Source organism: Mytilus galloprovincialis, chromosome 1 (assembly GCF_965363235.1).
Source record: "Mytilus galloprovincialis chromosome 1, xbMytGall1.hap1.1, whole genome shotgun sequence".
NCBI lineage: Eukaryota > Metazoa > Mollusca > Bivalvia > Mytilida > Mytilidae > Mytilus > Mytilus galloprovincialis.
This window is the reverse complement of record NC_134838.1, coordinates 27,095,171-27,122,356: the sequence shown is the minus strand read 5'-3', so window position 1 is coordinate 27,122,356 and position 27,186 is coordinate 27,095,171. Positions and strand designations below refer to the sequence as shown.

At 31.5% G+C, this 27,186-nt stretch overlaps 1 protein-coding gene across 1 annotated transcript; it reads right to left on the bottom strand.

Moving 5' to 3' along the window:
* Positions 1 to 22: 22 nt before the first annotated feature.
* On the bottom strand, positions 23 to 27,186 carry LOC143066858 (alpha-L-fucosidase-like). The gene is made up of 8 exons (XM_076239674.1): positions 26,822 to 27,186; positions 19,324 to 19,430; positions 11,734 to 11,864; positions 8,316 to 8,449; positions 3,711 to 3,808; positions 3,046 to 3,178; positions 1,093 to 1,263; positions 23 to 281 (listed from the first exon to the last, which is right to left on the bottom strand). Exons 1-8 carry the CDS (start codon positions 27,160 to 27,162, stop codon positions 23 to 25), a joined length of 1,374 nt encoding a protein of 457 aa, XP_076095789.1. The 5' UTR covers positions 27,163 to 27,186.

Below are 27,186 nucleotides of genomic sequence, written 5' to 3'. Positions count from 1 at the left end.
TATATCTCAAACCCAGTCATGTTTAATTCTGTAATCCTGTCATTTTAAATGTCCATGCCCATTGACATGGCATAGTTTTCACAGACATGTGTGGTATCTGTATGTTGATTCCTTTCCAACCAGTTCCAGCTGTCCATGTAAACATTTCAGGATATCCCAACATGCTGACAGTTGTGTCCTCTGATGGTATAGGTGCTCCAAGTTTTAACAAGTTATTATCTGGCCATTCCAGCAGTATCGCAAATACATCAGTTGCTGTGACCGCCTTCTTCATTGTATACCTATTAAATAATGTATTCAGTAGTGTATGCTACTTATTTATAAGAATGCAAAAGACATAAACACAACATTTAAAAATATGGAATTGTTTTGTGTCTTTTAATTGCTACCATCATTGGTATCTTTAATACATACTGATTAGCATATCAACTAGTGTATAGACTGCACGTAGTTATTCCGGCTAGATTACTTACTTTTTTTGTGAGGAATAATAATAAACGGTAAAAGTTGTGTACTGTGCAAAACCAGTACAGTCACTTAATCATTAGAAATGTACAAAATAAATCAAACTAATCTATAAATGCCAATGCTTATAAAACTACATTTATTTATCATCAGTGGTTATCAATTACTGTCATATTCACACACATAACTATGTAATATATGCAAATGATTCATAATCAATTAACCAAGATGAGTTTGCAGTGCCATGCAATCTCCATAGAAATGACACTGCATACCTAATATCATTGACCTTAGTATCCATACAATGTACACATGATAAAACAACTGTTAGATACATATTCGTGAATTACCTATACTGATTTTCCATTTCCATTAATATGGCCTTTTCAGAAAGTAATATAGTAATGGCAGACGCCACACATAGCTCGACTAAGGCTTGACAGTTTCTTACTTCGTTGAGGCGTAACATATATCACTTGTTCGAATACATAGACTTGTTATATAATGATAAACTCAAAAATATAAAATTATTTCAAACATTGCTTAATGTCATTTATCTGTTGTTAATCTATTTATTTATATAAGTTATTAATTGGTCATGGTTGATTGTACGTATGTACTACATACCACACATCTTTAACTACAGTGTCATTCTGGTGAACCCATGGCCTTGTTCCATATATTCCATCTCCATTTACACGCAGCCATTGTCCCATCTGACGTAATCTCTCTTCATAAATAGGACTGATCTTTCCATACTTAGTTGGACCAACATTCATCAACATATTTCCTCCACAGCTTATTTCAAATATTGAAAAATATATGGTATGTAATATACATGTAAACGCATTTAGACTATATGAAATATGTCAGTATTTGGAGCAAATATATTCATTTAATACCATTTAAACGCCCTATAAATAAACATTGAATTTGGTAATTGAAAAGATCTACTTATATTTAAGTAGCTTCTAAAAGAACAAAACAGTCACTACCTTCTTCTTCAATTGAACTTGTGCTGTCAGTGTCAGAGAAAAAAGTGACTGCATAAATGCTATGTACATATGCAAGTTAAATTTCATTTAACTGCTAAAGGAAAAAAAAATATTCTGATTATGAAGACATTTCTGTCAAACATTGTAAAATTGACAGACAATTGTCAATACCATTGACGTCTTAATAACTGCAGGCTCATACTTGAAAAAGAAAAAAAACCTTCATCTATCAGATAAAAGAGACAACTAAAAAACGCATGTATTCAATTATGCTGTAAACGTTTTCTCTTCAGCTGAAAACATGTCCCTCTTCCAGATTCCTCAAATGCCTTTTAAGTTTTATAACGTTATTGATGTCTTAAGGAGGCTCCCGGGTATAAAAAAAATCAGCAAACAATTAAACATTTGTTTTTTCATTATAATTTGTGTTTATTACACTATTATTTATCACTTTATAATATGAACAAAAGTTCCGGAGACAATATAAAAAAGAAGATGTGATATGATTGCTAATGAGACAACTATCCACAAAAGACCAAAATGACACAGATATTAACAACTACAGGTCACCGTACGGCCTTCAACAATGAGCAAAGCCCATACCGCATAGTCAGCTATAAAAGGCCCCGATAAGACAATGTAAAACAATTCAAACGAGAAAACTAACGGCCTTATTTATGTAAAAAAAAAATGAACGAAAAACAAGTATGTAACACATAAACAAAGGTCAACCACTGAATTACAGGCTCCTGACTTGGCACAGGCACATACATAAATAATGTGGCGGGGTTAAACATGTTAGCGGGATCCCAACCACCCCCCTAACCTGGGACAGTGGTATAACAGTACAAAATAAGAACGAACTATAAAAATCAGTTGAAAAAGGCTTCACTCATCAGATGGACAAAAATACAAGTGGACGTGGCCCGGTACTTATACATCCCGACACAAAAAGACACAATGAACAGATCTGAGAGTACTCGCAGTTAACTGACAGCTAGTTCAAATTCACTAACAACTAATAAAAAAATTATGCATCTAAGACTTAACAAATCTATTTGGTTTGACTTTTAAAATGTGTAAATCATTGAAAAGCGCCACATTAACTCCCTTTGGTGCAAAAATGTAATTTTTTGACGTTTAAATAGAAATATCTTTTTTAACTCATCTGTGACCTATATTTTTTATATTGTTTTCAAACAAGCTGTACATAAACTATATAATTGTAACATTTTAGCGATTTCTGTAATTAAGTTCTTTTTTTTATTTCGATATTACCAATATTTCTCCTATTAGTTCAACAGAAAAAAAAGGACATTAACAAAAAGGTATGCTTCTTTCAGAGGCAGATTGTGAGCTTAAATGAATGGGGACCCCAAATCTTTATTTTAAATTTCTATTAGGTATGAAATAAAGTTAAATCATAGAAAACAATAGCAAAATCCTATATTAGAAAAAAAAAAGTTAATTTAGACCCGTGAGACCCCTTAAATACTTTTTCTACAAACGAACATAACAGTTGAGAATTAAAGCTGACAATAAAGTTTAGGATCACTCCGTATGACCATGATCAAAACATAGTTACCTAACAGTAGATACCAACTGTGATAACAGATCTTCTATTGTAAGGAAATCTTCAAGCCTAGCATTTCTGCGGTATGCCCAGGCATATTTGTCTATTGTCATAGCGTTCTCCCATTTGTGTGTCTGGAGCTTGCCTTTAAAATTACAGAAACAAAATCATCTATTTACATTTGAAACGAATTTATTACTATCGTTCTTTTGCTTTTGAAAAACGGTTCTGCATACAACATCATTCAATATCGTTATTGTCTTCCTAATAAACGGTTTCATATTGTTTAATAGTAAGTCAACTTTATAGCACAATATGTTTGATCCTTTTATTTCAAGAATATCAAAATGGATTTTAACTTCTTACAAGACAACTATGTTATACTCTCTTGTATTTCTGACAAAGATTGAAACATAAAGCATAAAACATTATGTTTACTATTTAAATTATTTCTAACCAAGGAAGTAGTTCTTGCCTCATTAGTAGCGTTTGTACAGTGTACAATTGTATAAAGGGAATACACATTATAACAGTTGGAAAAGTGGCAAAATATTTCAGCGGAAAATCTATAATCATTTTATACTAAAAATAAAATTTAACATGGCAAAACAATTATAAAAATGGCAAGCAAACACAAATATTTAATAGAAAATTAGCAATTATCAAATTGTATATACCTGGATTATATCTATCAGTGCATGTAAAAAAACCACCATGTTTACAGGGAATTCCAGATCCCCATCTATCATTTGTAACCACTGTATCTTTTACTGGACTGAAAAGTTAAGCAAATGTTAAATTAAGTAGTAAAGTTCTGACAACATTATTTACACAGGTTTTAAGTCACCAATAATCAGCAAAAATAACAAAAATCCTTACTATATAACTACAATAAACTAGTGTTGTGTGATACTTTTGAAATTTGTTAACCTGAGAAATAAACAAAAATGAAAAATACTTAATCGTATAGACATGCATTTAGCGATAGACTCATCAACAATATATTTTGCTTTTAGGCTAGGATTATCATACAAAAATGATATATTGTTGTTAAATGTAAACACTCTTTGATTTATTTCAAAGAATTTCAAAAAGTTCGTCCGGTTATAAATAAACAATCATTGGCACTCACACCCCATCTTCCTATATCTAATCATCACTAAAAGAGGGGAACAGTCAAACTCATAGATCGAAAAAAAAACTGACAACGCACTGGTTAAAAAAGGAAATGACAACCAGTCAAATAATAGTACACATGAACCAACATGTAAAACTAAAGCTTAAGACTATGCAACACGAGCCACGCCAAAACAAAGGTGATCTTAGTCATCTTATGTGCTTCAGAAGGGTAAGCAATAACAATTTCTTCGTTAGTGAATCAAATCGAAAGAAAAAATACATATTGAAGTTGAAAGTACATGCAATCATTTCAATTCACAAAGCTCAATTTTCAAATTGACCATATGTGTCTGATTAACAGCTCATGACATATTATTGGTTGACAGAATATAACAATCCTGCAGGCACACATTGTAAGATCAACGTTAATTCTTTGTTGATTTTACGTTGCTACATTAATCAACAAATAATCATAATTGATTCAATGTTGACATTCAACATTCGTTGGCATTTAACATTTAAATTAGTAAATTGATTCAACGTTGACAACCAACATTTAAATTAGTACATTGAATCAACGTTGACAACCACCATTTAAATTAGTACATTGATTCAACGTTGACAACCAACATTTAAATTAGTACATTGATTCAACGTTGACAACCAACATTTAAATTAGTACATTGTTTCAACATTGTTTTGAATATGTATTGTGTTGAAATACCAGCATGAAGTCAACATTGGCTAAACAATACACCCAGTAGTTATGGATACTAGATTTAAAAAAAAAGGTTTTTAGACATAAGACATTCTTCTTCGTTAGTAAATCAAATCGAAAGAAAAATACATATTGAAGTTGAAAGTACATGCAATCATTTCATTTCACAAAGCTCAATTTTCAAATTGACAATATGTGTCTGATTAACAGCTCATGACATATTATTGGTTGGCAGAATATAACAATCCTGCAGGCACACATTGTAAGATCAACGTTAATTCTTTGTTGATTTTACGTTGCTACATTAATCAACAAATAATCATAATTGATTCAATGTTGACATTCAACATTCGTTGGCATTTAACATTTAAATTAGTAAATTGATTCAACGTTGACAACCAACATTTAAATTAGTACATTGATTCAACGTTGACAACCACCATTTAAATTAGTACATTGATTCAACGTTGACAACCACCATTTAAATTAGTACATTGATTCAATGTTGACAACCACCATTTAAATTAGTACATTGATTCAATGTTGACAACCAACATTTAAATTAGTACATTGATTCAACGTTGACAACCACCATTTAAATTAGTACATTGATTCAACGTTGACAACCACCATTTAAATTAGTACATTGATTCAACGTTGACAACCAACATTTAAATTAGTACATTGATGCAACGTTGACAACCAACATTTAAATTAGTACATTGATACATCGTTGACAACCAACATTTAAATTAGTACATTGATTCAACGTTGACAACCACCATTTAAATTAGTACATTGATTCAACGTTGACAACCACCATTTAAATTAGTACATTGATTCAACGTTGACAACCACCATTTAAATCAGTACATTGATTCAACGTTGACAACCAACATTTAAATTAGTACATTGATTCAATGTTGACAACCAACATTTAAATTAGTACATTGATTCAACGTTGACAACCACCATTTAAATTCAACGTTGACAACCAACATTTAAATTAGTACATTGATTCAATGTTGACAACCAACATTTAAATTAGTACATTGATTCAACGTTGACAACCACCATTTAAATTAGTACATTGATTCAACGTTGACAACCAACATTTAAATTAGTACATTGATTCAACGTTGACAACCAACATTTAAATTAGTACATTGTTTCAACGTTGACAACCAACATTTAAATTAGTACATTGTTTTAACATTGTTTTGAATATTTATTGTGTTGAAATACCAGCATGAAGTCAACATTGGCTAAACAATATACCCAGTAGTTATGGATACTAGATTTAAAAAAAAAAGGTTTTTAGACATAAGACATTCTTTATGAATTGACAACGATTTTCACCTAAAATAAAATATTCAGTGTAGAATTATCACTAAAACTCTTGGTTATTACAGAAATATTTTACGCGGAGATATAGATGATTAGCACGTGATAATTCCCAATTGACCTTGCAACGTATTATTAATTTTACTATTGCATATTTGAATCAAAATATCAGAAAAAAGCGGAAAGAGGGGGTTGTTTACATTAACAACATGGGATTGAAAGGTCGGCAGTAATATGGCTAATCAGGATGAACGTGAAAATGATGCTATGAAAACTGAAGTAAAGTTTTGACACAAATGAAGGGCAAATTTCATTTAGACAGATTTACAAGTAACAGGACAATAAATAAAAAGAACTACAATGGTAGATAAACCTTCAATATGTTTAAAGGAATGGTACCTAAACTGCGCCTATTTTGACGGTTTGTATCAACGCGTTTTATTTTACGATCCAAACAAAATTAAACCATTCTTTATTTCTGTGTTAATTTTTTAGACGCATCTTTATTTACTATATAGTTGCAGCCATTTGATTTTAAACTCATATTGAATCATAAAAAATGAGCAGACTCAAACAAGTGAAAATTCAATAATTAAGAGTTCGCAAATTGCATCCATCCCGATTGAATTTACATCCTTAAAAATCGAATCTCATGTTTTGAGTTATGTCTTCAAATATTTAGGACAATTTGACATCAATCAACAAGAGCCTTTCTTACATGGGCCTCACAATGACAGGGGAGGAAAAAGCAGAGGTTTTCACTATTAATGCATCAATTTATTTTGATTTTATTGCATTGACTTAATTGAATAGTTCTCTCAAATAAGTGGTTTGACATAAGAATACATGGGGTAGGAAAAGCAAACTTTGTTTCATATTTCGCACACTCATATATATGAAACAGACATAAGGCAAACAATATGTGTATCAAAAGTTGTATGCCTTCAAAAATTAGGATCGGCCAATAGAGACAATATTATTTAATATTTTGCCGATTTTTTCCCCGTATTCCTCTGGGAGGATAATTTCTGTTGTTATGCATGTCGTTAAATGTGGATAAAAATATAAGGGATTAGTACATAAAATTATGGTTCTGAGAAAAATGCTAAACACATGTTATTAGTCGTGCCATGCTCCCTATATCTTAATGTGGTCATTTTTAATTGTTGAAAATGACCGATCTTCTACGAGTTACTGACAATCAATGATATTTATTTGAAGTTTTGTGCCCTAACCTATTCAGAAGGACCAAGTGAGCTTTCATCATCATTTAGCGTACGTCATCCGTCCTCGACGTCGTATTCGTTCGTCGTCGTTAACTTTTACAAAAATCATCTCTTCTGAAACTCCTAGACCAAATTTAATCAAACTTGGCCACAATAATTATTGAGGTATCTTGTTTAAAAAATGTGTCATATGATTCTTTTCCAAAACAAGATGGCCGACACAGCTAGAAATAAAACATAGGGCGAAATACAGTTGTTGGCTGATATCGCCGAAACTAAAGCATTTATAGCAAATCTGACATGTGATAAACATGTTTATTAGGTTGAGATCTATCCGTTCTGAAATTTTCAGACGATTAATACATACGGTTGTTGATTTGTTCCCTCTGACATGTCTGAATTGTTAATTTTTATGAAATTTTGCATTTTTTTGTCATCATCTTGAATATTATTTAATATAAAAATAAACTGTAAACAACAGTAATGCTTATACCTCTGAACTTAAAGCATTAAGATAAAGCGTTTATAAGGTATTGTTTTATCTGCCCTGTAAGATTCAGACAATCCATTGTTTGGTTGCTGCCCTTGAAATAGTAATGTTAAAGTCATTTTGCAGCTTCCTGGTTTTTGTTTTATTATTGTTGTCAGAACCCAGTTAATTTGAATAACTAAACGAAAAAAAAATTGGAAAAAAAGACGGACGTCATTGCGGGCTTCATTTTTTTTAATTGAGGGCGATACAAACTTGTTTTAATGATGTTTCTGAAAAGGTAAATAAGAACCTTCAACTCGTATTGTGAGCCATGTAAAATAACTACATATTACTTGTTTTGACATTATTCTTAAGAAACTAAAATAACCGTAGTATTACTGACCTTTCATTATAAAGCCAAGCCAGGAAATTGGTGGAATTCCAGTATGCATCAGTAGCCTCCCAGTCTCCATCCGACCATATAACTTCAGGTTTGTAAGTATTCACCAGTTCATATAACTCGGGCATTGCCTTCGTCTAAAAATCTTATATCCATTAGAAAAAAACTATTATAAAAATTAATTGAAAACTAATATATTTGCCTAAAAACGTCTGTGTATTTCTGTTTACAAAACTTTTGAATTTTTCGAAAAACTAAGGATTTTCTTACCCCAGGAGTAGATTACCTTAGCCGTATTTGGCACAACTTTTGGAAATTTTGGGTCCTCAATGCTCTTCAACTTTGTATTTGTTTGGCTTTTTAACTATTTTGATCTGAGCGTCACTGATGAGTCTTATGTAGACGAAACGCGCGTCTGGCGTATAAAATTATAATCCTGGTACTTTTGATAACTACATGTACTTTCTTATTTGTGTTCGACTAGCGTGGATATTGTGTTTTATTCAAACCTTACTAGGATCTTGGCTAAAAAGGTGCATCTGTGTTCTACGTTTAATCAAATAACACATGTTTAGTTTAAGAACATGCATTTAATAGTATTAAAATTTAAGCAGACAAAGCTGACATTACAAAAGATTGCATCTGACTGTCGTCTTCGAACGTTAGGATTTTGAATGATCATAAACGTCTTTATGAATTTGATTTGCAAAACATTCGAGCTTCGATTTTAAGGTTTATTTGAGAACATTACCTCAGAAATAAACACCATTTGAGTTTTCCTTTTAAAAATGCTGTTTTTATCTATAACGTATAAAAATTCTACTTTGTCTCTTTTTATTTGGTTTGTCCTAAATCACTTGATATTTAACGTTTCTGCGGTACGCATTTCGTTATTTTAAAACAAACATGGTTTAAATACACAAACATTTTAAAAACTCTGTTCAGTCTGAGATGTGTCTTGTCTGTTTTTACTATTGATAGTAAAACTACATAAGCAAAAATACCGACATCAAAGGAAAAATAAATTCGAAAAGTCCTTTAATAAAAAAAAAATAATCAAAAGCTGAAACATACGAAACAAATGAACAATAACTGTCATATTCTTTACTTTGTACAGGCATTTTTTGATGTACACATATGGTTGATTAAACCTTATGTTTTAGCTAGATTAAAATCCCACTTGTGTAACAGTCACGAACACTATCATTATATTGACAACCATGTACGAACAAAACAAGCAGAGGTAACGGATATTTTTTTTCTGTTAAGCAGTTAACATTGTACTATAATCTTAATCAGCATAAAAAAAATAAAATATCAAAATCAAAATGTCACTTTTTATTATCTTCGATGTAAATGTTAGTAACTGTTGACTTATATAACTATTATTTAGTGTAAAGTTATTCATTCTTAGCGACAGAATTCTCTTGCCGGGGTTTACTATTTTGGCATTTTGTATTTATGATTTGATAACTTTTGCAGTTCTAGACTTAAATTGCTACTCTTTCATGTCTAACAATCCATCCTGAAATACAAACAGTTCTAAAATACGAACCGGAACAAGTATATGAATAACAAAAAGAGGTATCACTTTCTATTGTTAACGATATAAATATTATAAACGAAAGAGTTATATAGAGATCACTATGGACAAAACAAAACAGAACTTGAAGTACCGTTGCCTGATATTTTAACTAAATGAAAACAAAGTGGCATTCTGTTTTACTTAGACAAATTTCTTTACTTTTGTGTCTAACAATAAATTATGAAGTAAAAAAAGTACTCAAACATGAGTACAATATTAATAGTAATACAACGTTATTGTGATCAATATCAAAATTAATAATTTCTGACTTATATAGGTCTCAATTTGAGTAAAACTGTTTATCCTTCACGAAAAAAGAACAGAATGTTAGAGCCGTTGTATATCACTATATCAATAGAAAACATTATAAGCACATGTGATTGATGCGACACGTATGTTTTCGATTTTAAACTTCAATTTCTTCACTTTGATGTCTTACAATCTGTTATAATGTATTATAAGTACTCAATTATCATGCAGTACAAAAATATAAACAAGAAAAATATTGTCACTTTTTATTGATTTCAACAAAAATATTAGAAACCGTAGACTTATAAAGCTCACAGTCTGTGTTAAACTATACATCATTAGTGACAAAAAAGGACAGAATGTCGTTGTATAAGTTTTGACACCCTTTGTATGATATACCAAATGTGCAATTCTAAAGTTAAATTTCTTAATTTGTATGTCTAAAAATCCATGCAAAGGTATAAAACATACTTAATTAGCAGGGTTTTTATATTTCAATTTTGCATAGAATCTTTTGAGAAATAAAATAAAGCATTTTTATTTTGTCATTGTGTGTCCGGTCATTTTCAACATTGCTCAGTCATATCTTTTTGCAAGATTTGAAAAAAATAATATTCAGTTTGTTTTCTTTTTTGTTGTTTTTAGATTTAAATATTAAATGATGATATCTTATTTTATTTCAAATTTGAAATAGAACGTATGAAGAATAACACAGTTATTAAAATTTTAATTTTGTTCCTGTCTTTGGTCCACTCATTAGTTTAACCAAACATGCAGTCATAATCGTACGCTAACCTTTTACAAAACATATAAGGCACGCTCTTTTCTTGTTAACGCGGAAGTATACGTGGAAAGGAACGCCTTTTTACTATGTTAAAAGCTAACAGAGGTGCCTTGCTTTAACACAGTGGGATCGGGAACTTAAAACGCACGTTTACTTAATATGTCTATTAAAATGTTGGAGTTAACGCAGAGTTAGCACATCGTTTACATGAATTGCACGCACGTATATGCCACGTCTACATAGAATGAAGTTCTGCACTCAACTGTACATTCAAGCTAATTAAATTAAGACATCAATAAATTATTGATTATTAATTGCTTGGCAAAAGATAAATTTCAATGATGTCTGCCTTTAACTAAGTTGTTCACAAACTGATCATTTGAATAAAGCAAACATTTGAAAGTCAATTAACCTTGACCCCAGGTCACTGCTACATTATCATCTGTGTTATATAATGTTTTAATGCTGCTACTAGCTTAATAGTGCACTTCAATCATAACTAGCTAACTTTTAGGGGTTCTTCTTAAACACTTAATATAAACAGGAGTTTCAAAGTCAATCGATTATGGATGAGCTGATAGCCTAAATAATGTTTATGGAGATGACGTATGACAATGCTAAACAACTGCTTACCATATAGTGTTGTATTGCCATATTTGCATTTCATTTACCTAATCTTATCAAACGTTTTAGAACACACACTCTTCCGAAAACAGCACGCCTTAGTCTAACTGTATAACAATTGTCCGGTAATTGATATAATTGATTAAACTGCACTAATAATGAGCTTCTAAATACATTACCCTGACAAAGTTGCGTTTCTTAAATTCTGAATTTTTGTCATCCAAATATGTTGGGTTAAACCATTCAAACAGTGAATGATATAGTCCAAACCTCATCTGTGTTTTCGCTCTGATTGCAGCCGACAACTCACCTGTAATGACAACATGTCAATGGTAAGTAATACATGTATACCTACATTTTATTATACAAGACCAGGCATCTATTGCATTTTTCACTCCTGAACATAGATGTGATTGCATCATTATCGAATTTGACCTCAATATTGTCCAAAAATAAAACCAACCGTATCAATATTTGGAAAAAAAAATATTGTTTGTTCCTTTCCCAACTTCATGAACAAACGACATCAAGTTCGTTTCCAAATCATTGATCAACTATAACTGCTATAAAGAACGTAATATTTCGTTAATATTCAAATTGATTGTCGTTTCATTATCTCGAAATATAACATATTTGGAAATACAACGAGTGAACATGTCTTGTATTATTGCATTATCATGTATATCATTAACGATGTTCAAGGACTTTTGTCTTTTTTGATAGATTTATTCAGGAACAATTTGTGCCCCTCTACTTGCCGGATTGTTTCTCTATTATTATGAGGCTGACTTCATGCAGGAACTTTTAGGAAGAAAGATACGAAGTAAGTGATATCCTTTAACTCTACTTTCCGCCATATAGATGATGTTCTTTCACTAAATTTGGTGACTATGTGGAACGCATCTATCCCATCGAACTAGAGATAAAGGATACTACAGATACAGTTAAGTCGGCATCATATCTTGACTTACATATAGAGATTGACAATGGGGGTCGGATGAAAACAAAACTTTCCGACACAAGAGATGATTTCAGCTTTCCAATTGTGAACTTTCCTTTTCTAAGTAGCAACATTCCAGCAGCACCTGCAGACGGGAGATATATCTCCTTGATACGATATTCCTGTGCTTGCATTTTCTAACATGATTTTCTTGATTTTCCTTGCTGCTCACAAGGAAGCTATTAAACCAAGAGTTACAAATGGTGAAGTTGAAATCATCCCTTTGTAAATTTTACGGACACCATCACGAGTTGGTTGACCGTTATGGAAAAAGCGTTTCCCAAATGATATCGGATATGTTCTTTACATTGTAACTACAATCCCCTTCCCTTTCATGAATGTGACCTACCGAATTAGACTATTTACCGGATTTGTTATCACATTAGCAACACGACGGGTGCCACATGTGGAGTAGGATCTGCTTACCCTTCCGGAGCACCTGAGATCACCCCTAGTTTTTGGTGGGGTTCGTGTTGTTTATTCTTTCGTTTTCTATGTTGTGTCATGTGTACTATTGTGTGTCTGTTTGTCTTTTTCATTTTTAGTCATGGCGTTGTCAGTTTATTTTCGATTTATAAGTGTGACTGTCCCTTTGGTATCTTTCGTCCCTCTTTTAGTCATATAATTTAATATTTGTAACGTCCTAGGCGTTAGCACTAGTAGTGTCACCTGATTTTATCCTGTCAATGAATATTTCTTAAAACAGAACAAGTTAAAAAAAAGACGAACAGCATATCAGGCATTTCATGCTTTTTATTTGGGAAAAAAATATTGATTTCAAATGCATTTGATTTGAAAAAGTAAGCACCAGCTGAACATTACAAATTTACGTAAGGGATATAAGCCGTAAAATATTGGACAATATAAATTTCCAATATTATACAGAATGGACTGTTAGAGGCGTATATTTTACTCAAATCATTGTTTAACACGTCGAAAAAGGTAATACAAAAGAAAAAGCAATCAAAGATTTAAGTTCATCCAGTATGAACATTTTTGGGGTAATACATTTTCTTTACATTTAAATATATTCTACATGTTGGCCCTTTTAAACAGTCGCTCAACTTAAAATAATAGACACATAGAAAGTACAGCTGAAGGTAAATAACGCATCTTGCTACATTATGAATAAGACACATGGTATGCTAATCATGTTTTTTGCGTGCGCAAGGACTACTCATAGTGATGAAAGTATATTCGTAATTAGTACAAACACGAAAAAAGAGAAGTCGTTATTAGTGAGTGTTGTTTCAAACTTTAGATTACAATCAAATGTGTATTCAGAATCCATTTAGATACATTATTTCAGTGTGGATTACAAAGAGGATATAGTCAAAGCAGCTAATAATGGCAAGTTTTATATATATATATTATATTTCAAAATGTAATCCTTATCCATTAGTTTCTTGCTTCTTCTACGGTTTTATTTTTTAGTAGGTGAATGAGAAAAAAAAAAGAATAGTATACGAAGACAGGTTCTTGTTGAACCATATCGAGTGCACTGTAGTCGATTTCATTCCAAACATATAATAATTATGAACAAATAAAGAGGAAAACAAATCAAGAGACTGCTATTGTTTACCTAAACGGTACCACCTGAAAATACCCTCCCCAAGGGTTTCCGCTGGCGGTCGCAAAATGAAAAAAAAATGATAATTGTGGCGATTAAAATTCGACATTTGCGAAAGAATTTAGCAAAAGAAATATAATATACATGTAGCGATTTATTTTCATCCATCTTGTTAATTTACTTTTTTCTGTTTCTTGGGCTTAACCTGATCAGACAATACTCGGAATTCACCTTGAAATCGTTAAGATTTCGACAGGAAATCAATAATCAGCTGATTGCATTTTATAACTATCGACAACAAAGGACTAATTAATAAAGGTGTTGCTTACATTGTTTGACAAAATGATATGGTTAAATGGCGTACGTCACATATCAGGATTTATTAACTTCTTTGCGACGCACGTGTTTTGAAGTCTCCTCATCGTCTTTTATTGATAGTCCAAAAAAGAAAACTAATGTTATGACGAAAAATGTTTAAAACCAAGAAAAATCTCCGATTTAAAACTTTATCCTTTGACTTTGATATAGATAATTGATTTGAGAGAGTACTTTAAAGTCGTTTGATTGACAGGATGTGGTTCAAGCATAGTTTTAAATCTCAACTTTTCCATTTACGATGTTCTAGGATAGAAAACTGTCGTTATGAAGAAAACTATACAAAAGATTGGGAACAACCCCGCAAAGGGAAGTAACCCTTCAATGTGATGATTACACCTTCAATGAGGGATCAATTTCAAGTGATAAAAGCGTTTTCTTAGACCAAAAGGGCACCTGTTTTCTTGTGAAAAAAACTTTCAAAAGAAGTGTACATATTTCTGCTATTAATGACCAAAACATGTCCAATAATTTTATTTTATTCCAGGACTGATATCTTCTTTAATTTCAAAAGTAAGTGGCTCCCTCTTTTAGAAAAGTTGTTCAAACTATAATAAATTTTTTGAAGTTAATAAAAATCCTTCTTTTTAAAAGTAAATGTTTAGTGTTTATTCATTACAATGTAGACTCTGGGATAAGATTTAGAGAATAATCATACACATCAATGAGCAAACTTATTTGGGGGATAAGAAGGGGGCGGGGATGTACATTTGGTACATTTGCTTAAATATAATATGTATAGAGACAATATTTCATGTATCTCAAAAGAGGGACGAAAGATACCAGAGGGACAGTCAAACTCATTAATCGAAAACAAACTGACAACGTCATGGCTAAAAATTAAAAAGACAAACAGACAAACAAAAGTACACATGACACAGAATAAGCAACACGAACCCCACCAAAAACTAGGGGTGATATCAGGTGCACCCAAAGGGTAAGCAGATCCTGCTCCACATGTGGCACCCGTCGTGTTGCTTATGTGATAAGAAATCCGGTAAACAGTCTAATTCGATAAGTCACAATCATGACAGGGAAGGGTATTTAAGTTACGACGAAAGGAACGTATCCGATATCATTTGTGGAATGGTTAATCCAGGTGTGCGTCTTTATAATCGGTTTACCGCTATGATAGTACAGATTCTAGATTTGATATTCCGAAAAATTATAATTTTTCTTTTCGACCATAAGTATGTCATGTTAATTTAACGACTGTTTATTGTAGCTGATGATCCTTTATTTATATTTCAGGTGTGTTCTGATAAGCTAATGTGGTTGGTGTATTACCCTTGTTGGTTCTTGATCAGTTGATTATGTGACCCCGACATATTTAATACGGTATTCAGTTCAATGTTCTATTTGTTGCTGTATGCATACTTTCGCTAAGACAGTACATATTTCTTATAAGTTGGAGACGTTTTGTCTTTAGTAAATTATTTCTTTCGGTGTGTGATGCAAATCTTGCATTAAACACACAAATGATTGAAATCCTTGAAAGTATCAAACTTGATATAATATCAACAGTTGGTTCTTTTAGCAAATTTTTTGTTGTTGTAAAAGTTATCTCCCAAACACTGTATTTTATTGTGCGGTTACCACACATGATTGCGATAACCTTTTCGTTTGTATTGTTCGTTACATTTTTTTGGAATTGTTGGCTTCTTTTGATTGAAGCGGTCCACTAAATAATACCAGAATTGTTTACCCTCACTGGTCAAATAAGTCATTTGTGTTACTTATTAATCATGAGCCATATAGACCTAGAGTATTCTCGTTGCATATCCTCTGGTCTCAACTTTGAAAATAACCTCCAGTCCTATGGACTTTATAACCTGCTAAAATGCAATATGTTGTATGTACACTATCCATGACTGCAAAATTCTGCTTCATTTTTGTATCACCTGAACAAAGATTGATACATGTTTTGTTTTCTTAGTATACCAACATTATTTGTTCTACCTGTAATGCATGAATATTCATGGCAGCACTTAGATACAAGTGTACACTTAAATTAATCAATATATATATACTAAGCAAAAAAGGAAACGTTACATTCAATTTGGTTTTTCATTTGAAAATATCACATTTATTAATTTCAAATAATTTCATTATTAAAACTAATAACCTGAATGATTTATCTATCAAATTTACTCATTTCTAAAAATATCGGAAATGGCGTGACTGATTTCAAACAAATAACCATTTGTTTTTAAATTACCTGTACAGAGAAGGAATCGAGTTGTTTTTTTGGTCAATAATTGTGACGAACACGATTGTGAACAAGAGTTCGCATTAAAAAATTGAAAAAGTTACACGTAGGTCATTGTCCCATCTACTCCAAAATGAGAGAGAACGAGCTATTGGGATGTTGGCAGCAGGAATGACTCAAGTGCAGGTTGCAAACTAGTTTAATGACTCTAGAATGACTATTGCAAGGCTCAGGACTTTTCTTAGAGATACTGGCACACAAAAAATTATCTCTCCCGTAGTGACAGGCCACGTGAAACGACGTTACGTCAAGACAGCAAATCCGCATCATGCATCTCCGGAATCGATTTGTAAACGCGTCACAAACTGCACGACAAACCCACGGAAGTACATAACAACATAGTATCTGCTCAAACAGTTCGTAAACAATTACTTTGGTCTAGAGCTCGTCGTCTATTTTGGGGACCTATCCTTACGCAGTGTCACAGGATTGCGCGACTTCAATTGACTCAGGTACGGATTCAATGGAATAGGTAATTATGTAAACGTGTTTTTTTTTAACCAATGAATCTAAATTCAACTTGAAATTTAGCCACGGCAGAGGCAGGGTATACATGAGGCGCAATGAACGATTTTCTGATGCGTGCGTGCAGGAAACATATCGGTTTGGTGGTGGCGGAATCGTGGTATTGGGCTGAGGTAGCAATACACAGTTAGAAGTTTAGTTTCGCATTTTGGCCCCTGTAATTTTTTTAAATATGAAAAATTTTGTACATTAAAAAGATTTTTAGATAATTGAAGAATATTATAGCCTCCTTAGTAGGTTTATATGTACATTTAGATTGTTTTTAGCATGTTTCATATGCATTTTATCTGTTTGACAATCCGTACTTCCCTATCTTTACCGCCCATAGGTCCATAATTTATGGTAGTGTGTATCAACAAAGATTTTGCGCTCGATCTTTTCAATTCAATTTTATGGAAAAACGAGCAGACATGCATATGATTTTTTTTGGACCACTTGATAGATATAAACCTATGGTTTCAGGAAAGGTATTACTGAAATTGATTGAAGTTTTCCGTTGGACCAAATTTTGGAGACTATTGTGACATGTTCATCCCCCTTTTTTGCTATATTTTGTATCAAATAAATACAGATTGTTGCCATGATTACACCCAAAAGGGGATATATTTCACCATAATGACCATTAGAAATCAAATCTATGGAAGATTCTCTTTCTATAGATATATACATACATAAAACAAATATTAAGCCTAATTTGTTAGACAGGAGGGGAAAGAGGGTGTTTAAAAATTATGAGTGTCAATTTTAAGTTTTGTTCCTAACTGTGTATTGCTACCTTATGGCATTTGACAAAGCAAATCGTACCATAAATCTATTGATATTTAGATTAAAGATACAATTCTCAGGGAGAAACATCTTTTAGTATTACAATATATCATTTGAATGTTAGTTTTGTTGTGTATTGTCCTTAGCAACCAATATAGACATTTTGACACAAAGACTTGGTCTGTCATAAATTGATACTTTATTGGCTACACCTTGGAAAAGAAGATTGCGCGTTATGTAGAAACCTTAGAAGGGAACGCTTTATATTTTTTCATGCAACTAGATCAAATTTATTATTTTAGCAAGTATAAAGTCACTATTTCGCATGAACTAAGCCTGCATTTTTCCCCGCTGTTATAAATAAATTCAGTATTTACTAAATTTTAACCAAGGTTTTGGTATGTTAATACACATCAAAATTGACATTCTAGAGCTTTGAAACAGCTTTAACTTGTAAAATTTGTCTACTGCTAAGGTTAATTTAAGTTTTTAAACCAGAAAAGACAGGTACAGAAGGTACAGTTTTAGAAATTTGACTGAAAAAGGAGAAAATGCACTTTGACATGGCATGTTTCATAAAATCACTTTTTTGTTTCATTTCAGTGTCAACTGCTAACCTTCATAAAGTATTTATTTCTGAACCGATTTTCAAAACTAGCAGGCCAATTTGCTCGTTTTAGCTAGCAGAAAGCAGAAATTCATTTAAAGTGGAATTGGTAAAAAAAAATGTTAATCCTTAAGGTGGCAATACACAGTTAGAAGTTTAGTTTCGCATTATGGCCCCTGTGAATTTTTTAAGTATGAACGTGTTTGTACATTGAAATAGATTTTTAGATAATTGAAGAATAATATAGCCTTCTTAGTAGGTTTATATAAACATTTAGATTGTTTAGCATGTTTTATAGGCAATTTATCTTTTTTTGCTATATTTTGTATCAAAGAAATGCAGATTGTTGCCATGGTTACACCAAAAAGGGGATATATTTCACCATTATGACCATAAGAAATCAAATCTATGGAAGATTTTTCTAAAAATATATACATGCATAACTTATTGTTATCATTTTTTTGTTATAAAAAAAAATAAATGATCTTACAAAAATGTAACGTTTCTTTTTTTTGCCTAGTATGTATTCCGTTGCGAACTATAAATACATATGTAGTCCGCGTGCCGTCCTGGCCTAGACTGACAAATTCAATTCAATGTCTTTGATTTATCAGGAAGGTTTATTTTTAAATTCCTTGTACATGTTGTAAAATCTTACCAACAAGATCTCTATTAGGACCCGTAGCCTTCGAATTCCAGTTAAATGAATACTTGGATGGCCAGTTGGTGTAACCTTCATGATGTTTACTTACTAGTACAACATATCTATAATAGAAGATGAAATGGTAAAGGAGTAGGTCCGGTAAGATCCCTTTTTGACCCAAAATAAAGCAGTTTTAAAAACTTGTTAAAATGTAAACATTTAGTTATTTATTGGAAAGTAGAATGGTTCTGTTACATAAACATGATAAATATGGGCTATCTTTGACAATACAATGCACATTTATCGGGTACTAGCATCATACAGTCATGCTAAATTATCGAAATCTTCACAATTTTAGTATTTTAGTTAAATTTTAGACGACTTTCGTCTTAAATGAAAGTGGCTGCACTTGTGATGATTCTTAATATTGAAGTGTGAGTTGTATTTGATGATAATACATTACATATATAAAGGTTGAGGATGAACACGGATACAGCCACTTTCATGTTTGACAAAAACCATCTGAAAAGTTACATTTTGTGGCATATTTGGTAGATTTGTCATATTTAAGGTTGAATCGGAACGTTTTTAATGACTAAATTAGTTAAAATCTTTCACATAAATTAATTGAATCAAATGAAATAGACACTTAAAGTGGTCAAAATCTTTTGTCAGATGAATCTGAAATTTGAGGCCAAAATCGGTTCTTACCGGACCTACTCCTTTTGGATAGCTAATTAATCAAAAATACAGATCTGCAAATAGGTTAGTGTATATGGCGTTGTCATTTGTTATATATGGAAGTTATTGCCCTTAAATGGCAATGTTTATACTTTTGTACGGCAAAATATGGAAGATGGAGAGAAATCGAAATAGAAAAATATCAACAAAAATGAGATTTAAGTCATGCATTAGATTGAAGTCTTTCTATTTTAATTCTAGTTACTTTTAATTTTGATAACTTGATAGCAAAGATATAATTTGCCTTTGAGCAATTATCCATAGAGCTTAACATATAACAAGAAGTCCATTACTAGACGTCTCTCTAGTAAAAAGTAAAATCATTAAAACAATGAACTCCGAGAAAAATCCAAAACGGAAAGTCCCTAATCAAATGGCAAAATCAATGATAAAATACATCAACTGATATCGTATTCTCTTGGCATCTTTATTTTTTGAAAATTAACTGTACCCTCGGACTACAGTTTTTCTTTGAAAAAAACTTCTTAAATCACTATGCTATATAAATATTTGAAACATGTCCTTTTTTTAAAACACAACAGTTCATTTATCTTTGTTCGCAGTGAGCCGAGTGAGAAAAATAAGAAAACAAAGAGTAAAAATATTTTTGGTAAAACCGTATTCATGATACATATTAACCTGAACAAAATATTTAGAAACATTTACCAACCGATGAAAATAATCCTTAATTTTGAGTCCGGAAAGCAGTTATAAATGGTGAAAAAGACGATGTATAGCAACATAGTATTTCCCGTAGAACAATACCAAGAGTTAGAAAGACATATTCATATTGCATTATTGCAAATATAATATCAAATTAATTGCCGTAATCAGTAATCAAAATACGTTATCATGTAAGGAGTTTTTCTAGCATTGCTTTACGATAAAAGGATTAATGAAGGGATACTGGTTATCAATATCCCCTCTTAGATTATATTTAATACTCGCAAGCCCGTGCAGTACACAAATTTACTCGCGATAAAATTTACAAATCTTGCTGTTATAACAATATTTAATGATATACTGATCAACGAACAAGATGAAATTATATCATAATGATAAATATTTCGACTCAAAAAATGGTTTTCGCAAGTGTCATACAATTTATATTCATTATTTAAATAATTAACTAGTAATCAACATTTTTTTTTTCTAATGATTACACCCACCCCGAAAAGTTCAGTGACAAACTATAAGGAAAAAGGTAGATCCGTTTTTTTATAATGTGTGTTGCGTTTAAGAAAAATGTTGCTGCAATGATCGAAATGATAACTTAATAAATAACAATTGATTTTAAAGGGGCACTAGCTGTCAGATTCATGTTCACCAATTTGATTCAAATTCTCATATTTTATTTATAACAATGTAAAACATTTTTTCAAACTGTCAAAAGTATAAAAATAAACAATTTACAGGCCATTGTCTCAATAAGATTAAGCTTCGTTTCGTGTGAATTTAAGCAATGACGCCATCTGATTAAATTTCGAGTTGACCTTCTATGACCATATAAGCGATATAAACATAAACATAGATATAAATGGATTAAGCAACTCGTGCAGTTTTTTATTAGATTTTTATAGGTCTACTAAATAGTATATTATAGATTAAAAATTTATGTTTATCGTCGTGTTTTTTTGTTGATCGAATCAGTCAATCAAATTATTTACCTTTGTTTCACTTTCAATGTTGACATTATTTTTCTTTAAATAACCGTACTCGGACAATGCATGCGTTATTCTATCTCTTTCTACGAGGTAAAATTGGAGTTCACTTGAATACAGGTTTAACAAGGTCGAGTTATTCACTTGCAAGTGAATAAGTCATTATCAATTTTTATTAGCTTAATTTGACAAAATTGACCAATTTCAGCTGCTAAAAGTGAATTATTATTTCATTATTTCATTTTCATTAATGCCTGAACAAAAAAAATCCTACTTTAGATTTTTTAATATCTCGTAGCAAGTGACCCTTTAAGGTTGATGACCCCTTCTGTAGCCATTTTTGTACGAATTTTTCAAACAAGTATTCTATCAAACTACAGATATAATGAATAATTGAGACAGGCCATTTTGTACATATACCAGGGGAAACTTGATGCAAAGCATTTTCATTTACTGTTTCATTGCATTTAATAGAAAAGAATACTTTGTGGCAAATAAACCAATATTTTTATAAAAAATCCACAGTCTTTAATACAAAGTTTTTTCATATAATATTTGAAACATAGATAACTCACTTGCTTTTCTATGATGTGCTAGTGTTTATTGTTTACAAAAATTTCTAACCAACCTCTAAATTCCAAAAAAACTCGTGCAGAGTCACTAAAGTCGAGCGCACCCTGAATGGTGTACTTGATTCGGTCCATATTTTCATTTGTTTTAACCAATAACTACATTAATAAACTTGTTTTAAGGAAATCAATACTAGCACTGCATGCAATAATCCTATATCTATCAGTTATCAAACTGCCAAAACTGCCAAAGTACAAGGACAAAGGCTGTGGATTTTCTATAAAATGTCCATATGTTTAGCATTGAATCAACAGAAGGGTACATAATCCTTAATGACAAGTCAACACAATTTTGATCACAATTTTGCCATTGAAACGTAAAATTGTTATAACGATACCTGTAAGATATTATTAATTATATTTAAGTATTAGAAAACATTCTTTAAACTAATTTATTTGCTCAATATATACATAACAAAATCAAAGCAAAAAAAAAAACCAGAAACGCAAATCTATATTCAGAATCTAAAAGTCGAGGCAACTCAGTTCTAGTATGGACTGTTTGATTCATTCTCTTATACACATAAATAAATATTCTCGTTTAAAATCACGAACAAAGTGTTCAAGAAGCTGTTTAATTGTTAATAAATAAAAGATAAAAGATTTTTATCGCTGATATGCAATTTGATTTCTTTAATTTCATCAGGATGAATACAATAATCTCATGCATTAAATGATATCTCCAAAACAGCACCAACGGTTGTGTTACACACCAACCGTACCTACTACGTAGCAAATCGGGAAACCTATAATTGGCGATATCGATCTAAAAATAATATGTCATCATCATATACTGCAAGGCAGCTACGCAATCAAAATGTAAAAAATCTGAGATGAACACAAAAGTTTTAATGAAAAGATTCGTGCAAGAAGAGTTATTGTAGAACATTCCATCAGACGAATGGAAATTTATACAATAATAGGTTCTCTTTGTAGACATAGTCGGAACGATATTGCACCTATTGTAAACTATGTGCAGCTTTTTCCCTACGACGATACCAATAATGATTGAATTTAAGTTTGCTTTTTTGATAGATTCATGTCAATTGATGAATTGAAATACATAGTAATCAAAGGTACCAGGATTACAATTTGATTACGCGCCAGACGCGCGTTTCGTCTTCATAAGAATAATTAAAAAGACAAACAAGTATAAAGTTGAAGAGCATTGAGGACCCAAAGTTCCAAAAAGTTGTGCCAAAAACGACTTAAGTTATCTTTGCCAGGGATAAGAAAATTCTTAGTATATCAAATAATTATTACTTTGAAGTAATACTAGTACTCAATCTAGTGTATTCAACTTTCAAACAATACAATGGAGTTCAAATGGTTGAGTTAATTAACATTGTGAACATTTATCATTTACCTCACTAAAATAGTTTCGGTATCGCTTTCGGTCTCGGTATTGGTTTCGGTTTCGGTATCGGCTTATGGTGAACATGTCTATTTAATAGTGACCAACACTGACATACATATTAAACTTTGATGACTTACTATAGCGTATTGACCTAATGTGGATTCATTTGTTTTCGTGGATACCAAACATTCGTGAATTGACAATAACTTTTTCGTGGATATTTGATTACGTGGTTTTGCCAATGTCTGCATACAACTTTGTAATTTTTGTAACATTTTGATTCGTGGTTGATCGGTACCCATGAGGTCAACGAAAATTGGTACCACACGAAAGATAACAATTCCATACTATGAGTAAAGTTTTTATGCTCTATAGGGTTTCAGAATATCTATACTTTAATAGTTTTCAAATCGTACGGCAGAACAATGAAAAGCAAAATATACTTCGGTCAAAACAACGATTCCTATAGTGAGGTGATTGACGATTTCATTAAACCCATTTGATCAAGGAAACAAGCTTAGTAACACATAGTGGATTCGTCCTAATGTATGGTCTTCGTAATGTTCAAACCACATAAAATATGTAAATACAAAATTTACCTGAAAACGAATACTATGTTACACAAAAGAATTTAGTTATAATATTTTGAATTTGAAAAACATATATTAAGTTTAGAGTGTCAATAATATACGATTGTACCCATTATACCACCGGCAATGTATAGATTTTTAAACTACGCATTAATTGTATATAATAGATATCTTATAAAATATAAGTGGAAACTGTCCGATCAGAATATATAGTACTTGCAACCTTAGTCGTTACTATTTGAGCGAGCAATGAGCGGTCATTGATCAGCCACCGTCCAGTCAAGTTCGCGTCCAACTCACTTCATCAATCCGTCAGACTAATAGTTAAAATATGTGACTCAGCAGGCGGATCGAACCGATTGACCATTCTGAAGGATTGAACTCTACTACGTCACATGATGAACAAATACATATTACCGAATCAATCGTTTTTTTTAAATTAAAATGGCGCCATGGAAAATACAAAACATGCAAGTACAGAAGATCAACATTTTTGTATCAATTATTCACCAAAGTTTTAACATTTAAAACAAAGAAATATGAGATAAAACTAAAATTAAATATTCCTAAGCAGGAATGGTAATTTCCGTCTTTATTTAGGACTGTCAAACCCGACTAGTGCCAAAGCTGATTTACCGCAATAGTGATTTTTTTTATTACCCAAAAATGCTCTGAAAAGTGAAATGCAATGATCATTTAATGCAATTTCGTCGTATTATTTTTAATATTTATCATTATTTTTATCCTTATTATCTTAAACCTCATAATAAAATTATTTACAGCCCTTTACCGAAATAAGGAAAATTGAATAGGAAATAAAATATAGAGATATAGGTCATTTGTTAATGTTTATACAATGATATGCATTGCAGTATCTTTCCTCTTATATCTATTTAACTTTGTGGAAAACAACCAATTATGATGTTAAACAATCATAGGCCGCCAAAAAGTTCCATTCTAATTAGGAAATGATTGCATTTGTATTCAACAACAAAAAAATCAAATGACAGTTAATCATTACTATCAAAATATGAAATTTATGCCTTTTTATCCAAAACAAAACAAACGTTTAAGTATTATGATTCTTTCATTCTTTCAAAAAAAATCTTATAGGGGGACGTTAAAATAACTAGTTACAAATAATGTTGCAGTATTGTTTATCTATAGAAGAAAATTGATAGTTATGCGAACACATATAGTCGTCTCAAATCAGATGATTGTTTAATTTTTTTAAACACAAGCAATTATTTTACCATACAAACTACAAAAAGCCATAGGCGTTCAATAATTTCTATTATACTCGAGACATAATTAGATTCGTATTTAACAAAAAACTAAAGTTTATGTATTGTTATCCTTATACTATTAATATCTTAAACAATCATTAAAATTAGTTTCAAAGAATATCTGAATATATCAATTCAGCTAGAAGAAGTTAACTCAAGATTTGTACTTTGTTGACCCAATTTTATATTTCCAAAGTCTGTCAAAATAGAAGCGAAATGTATCAAGGATATTCATATTTATAAACAGACAACAAATTGATAATGTCATGATAAATATTCAACACGCCGAAAATACTGACATCATTACACCAAAGCACACTATAGAAAACAAAAGATTAAAAAAAGACGGCTGACCGAGTGATTGTATGTGCTCTGTAAAATTACACTGCTCTAAGTCTCAAATTCCAAAACAAACACGGCAATTGTTATCCATATTAATGCAAGGGCAAAGGCAAAACGTCATGAAAGGCGTTCGATGATGAATTGGCTGCCCCTTATTTGTTAGTTATATCATATCTTTCAATATGTTTAATTATTTTATATACGGATTATGATTTGCAAAATAAAACTTAGAATTTCAAAACCTTGTACAATATGTTCTGTAGACATAAACGCACTAGGAACTAGTGTATCGCTTTGCTTTATCAACAAGAGTTCGCTGCGGAACACGAGTAAAGTTTCCATTTTGAAACACTCTTGCTACGACAAGGTAATGTAAACAATATGCAGTGTAACGAATTAACCCCAATACAAAAACACTTACTTATGTTGTACACGTAACGTCTTGTAACGTCACATGTTTATTACGTTTTTGTATGCGTAACGGCGTATAACACAACAGAGAAATAGTCATTGTTGCATGATATCTAGTTTTTTTTCACTAGTCACAAAACTCAAGTCTAGCAGATTCCACCATAGGGAAAAGTTATGCCCTCTGTAAAACATATTAATCTGTTATACTTATACCTAGCAACTATACAACCACGTTTTATAGGCTACTTTTACATTAGTTCATTTCATAGGGCTTTTAAAATGCTCAATGCTTATATTATAACATAAAATCAAGCATTTGTGTTTTAACTCATCAAGGTAAAATACTAGCCGGCAGTTCTTTTCTCGATAGGTCTTTTCACCAAACTTAATGTGAACGAAGAGCATGGAGTCTCTTGACACACACCACAACTTCATTTTACAGTATATAACAATAAATTTTAATTTCGATGTTCAATGTACAAAAATGTACTCTTACCTTGCACCAGAATTTTGAAATATTTCCGCCCACTCCTCTGGATAAAAAAATTCTGTTGTGAACATAGGTGCAAATTCAGCATAAGTAAAGTCTGGACGGTAGTTTTTCCGCATGAAATCCACAATAGCCGGTAATGGTTTGCCTTTCCATGCCCACCACAGCCAAGCACCCGTTGAAAAAGATGGTACAGAAAAAACACCCCAATGAATGAATATACCAAGCTTAGCTTCATCAAACCACTGAGGAAGTGGTCTTGTATCTAAAGAATCCCATGTTGGGTCGTATTTTAATGAATTTACACAGAAAAACAAACACAAAACACAAATCAGGTAGACAGCCATTGTCTATTTATCTTATAAAGACAT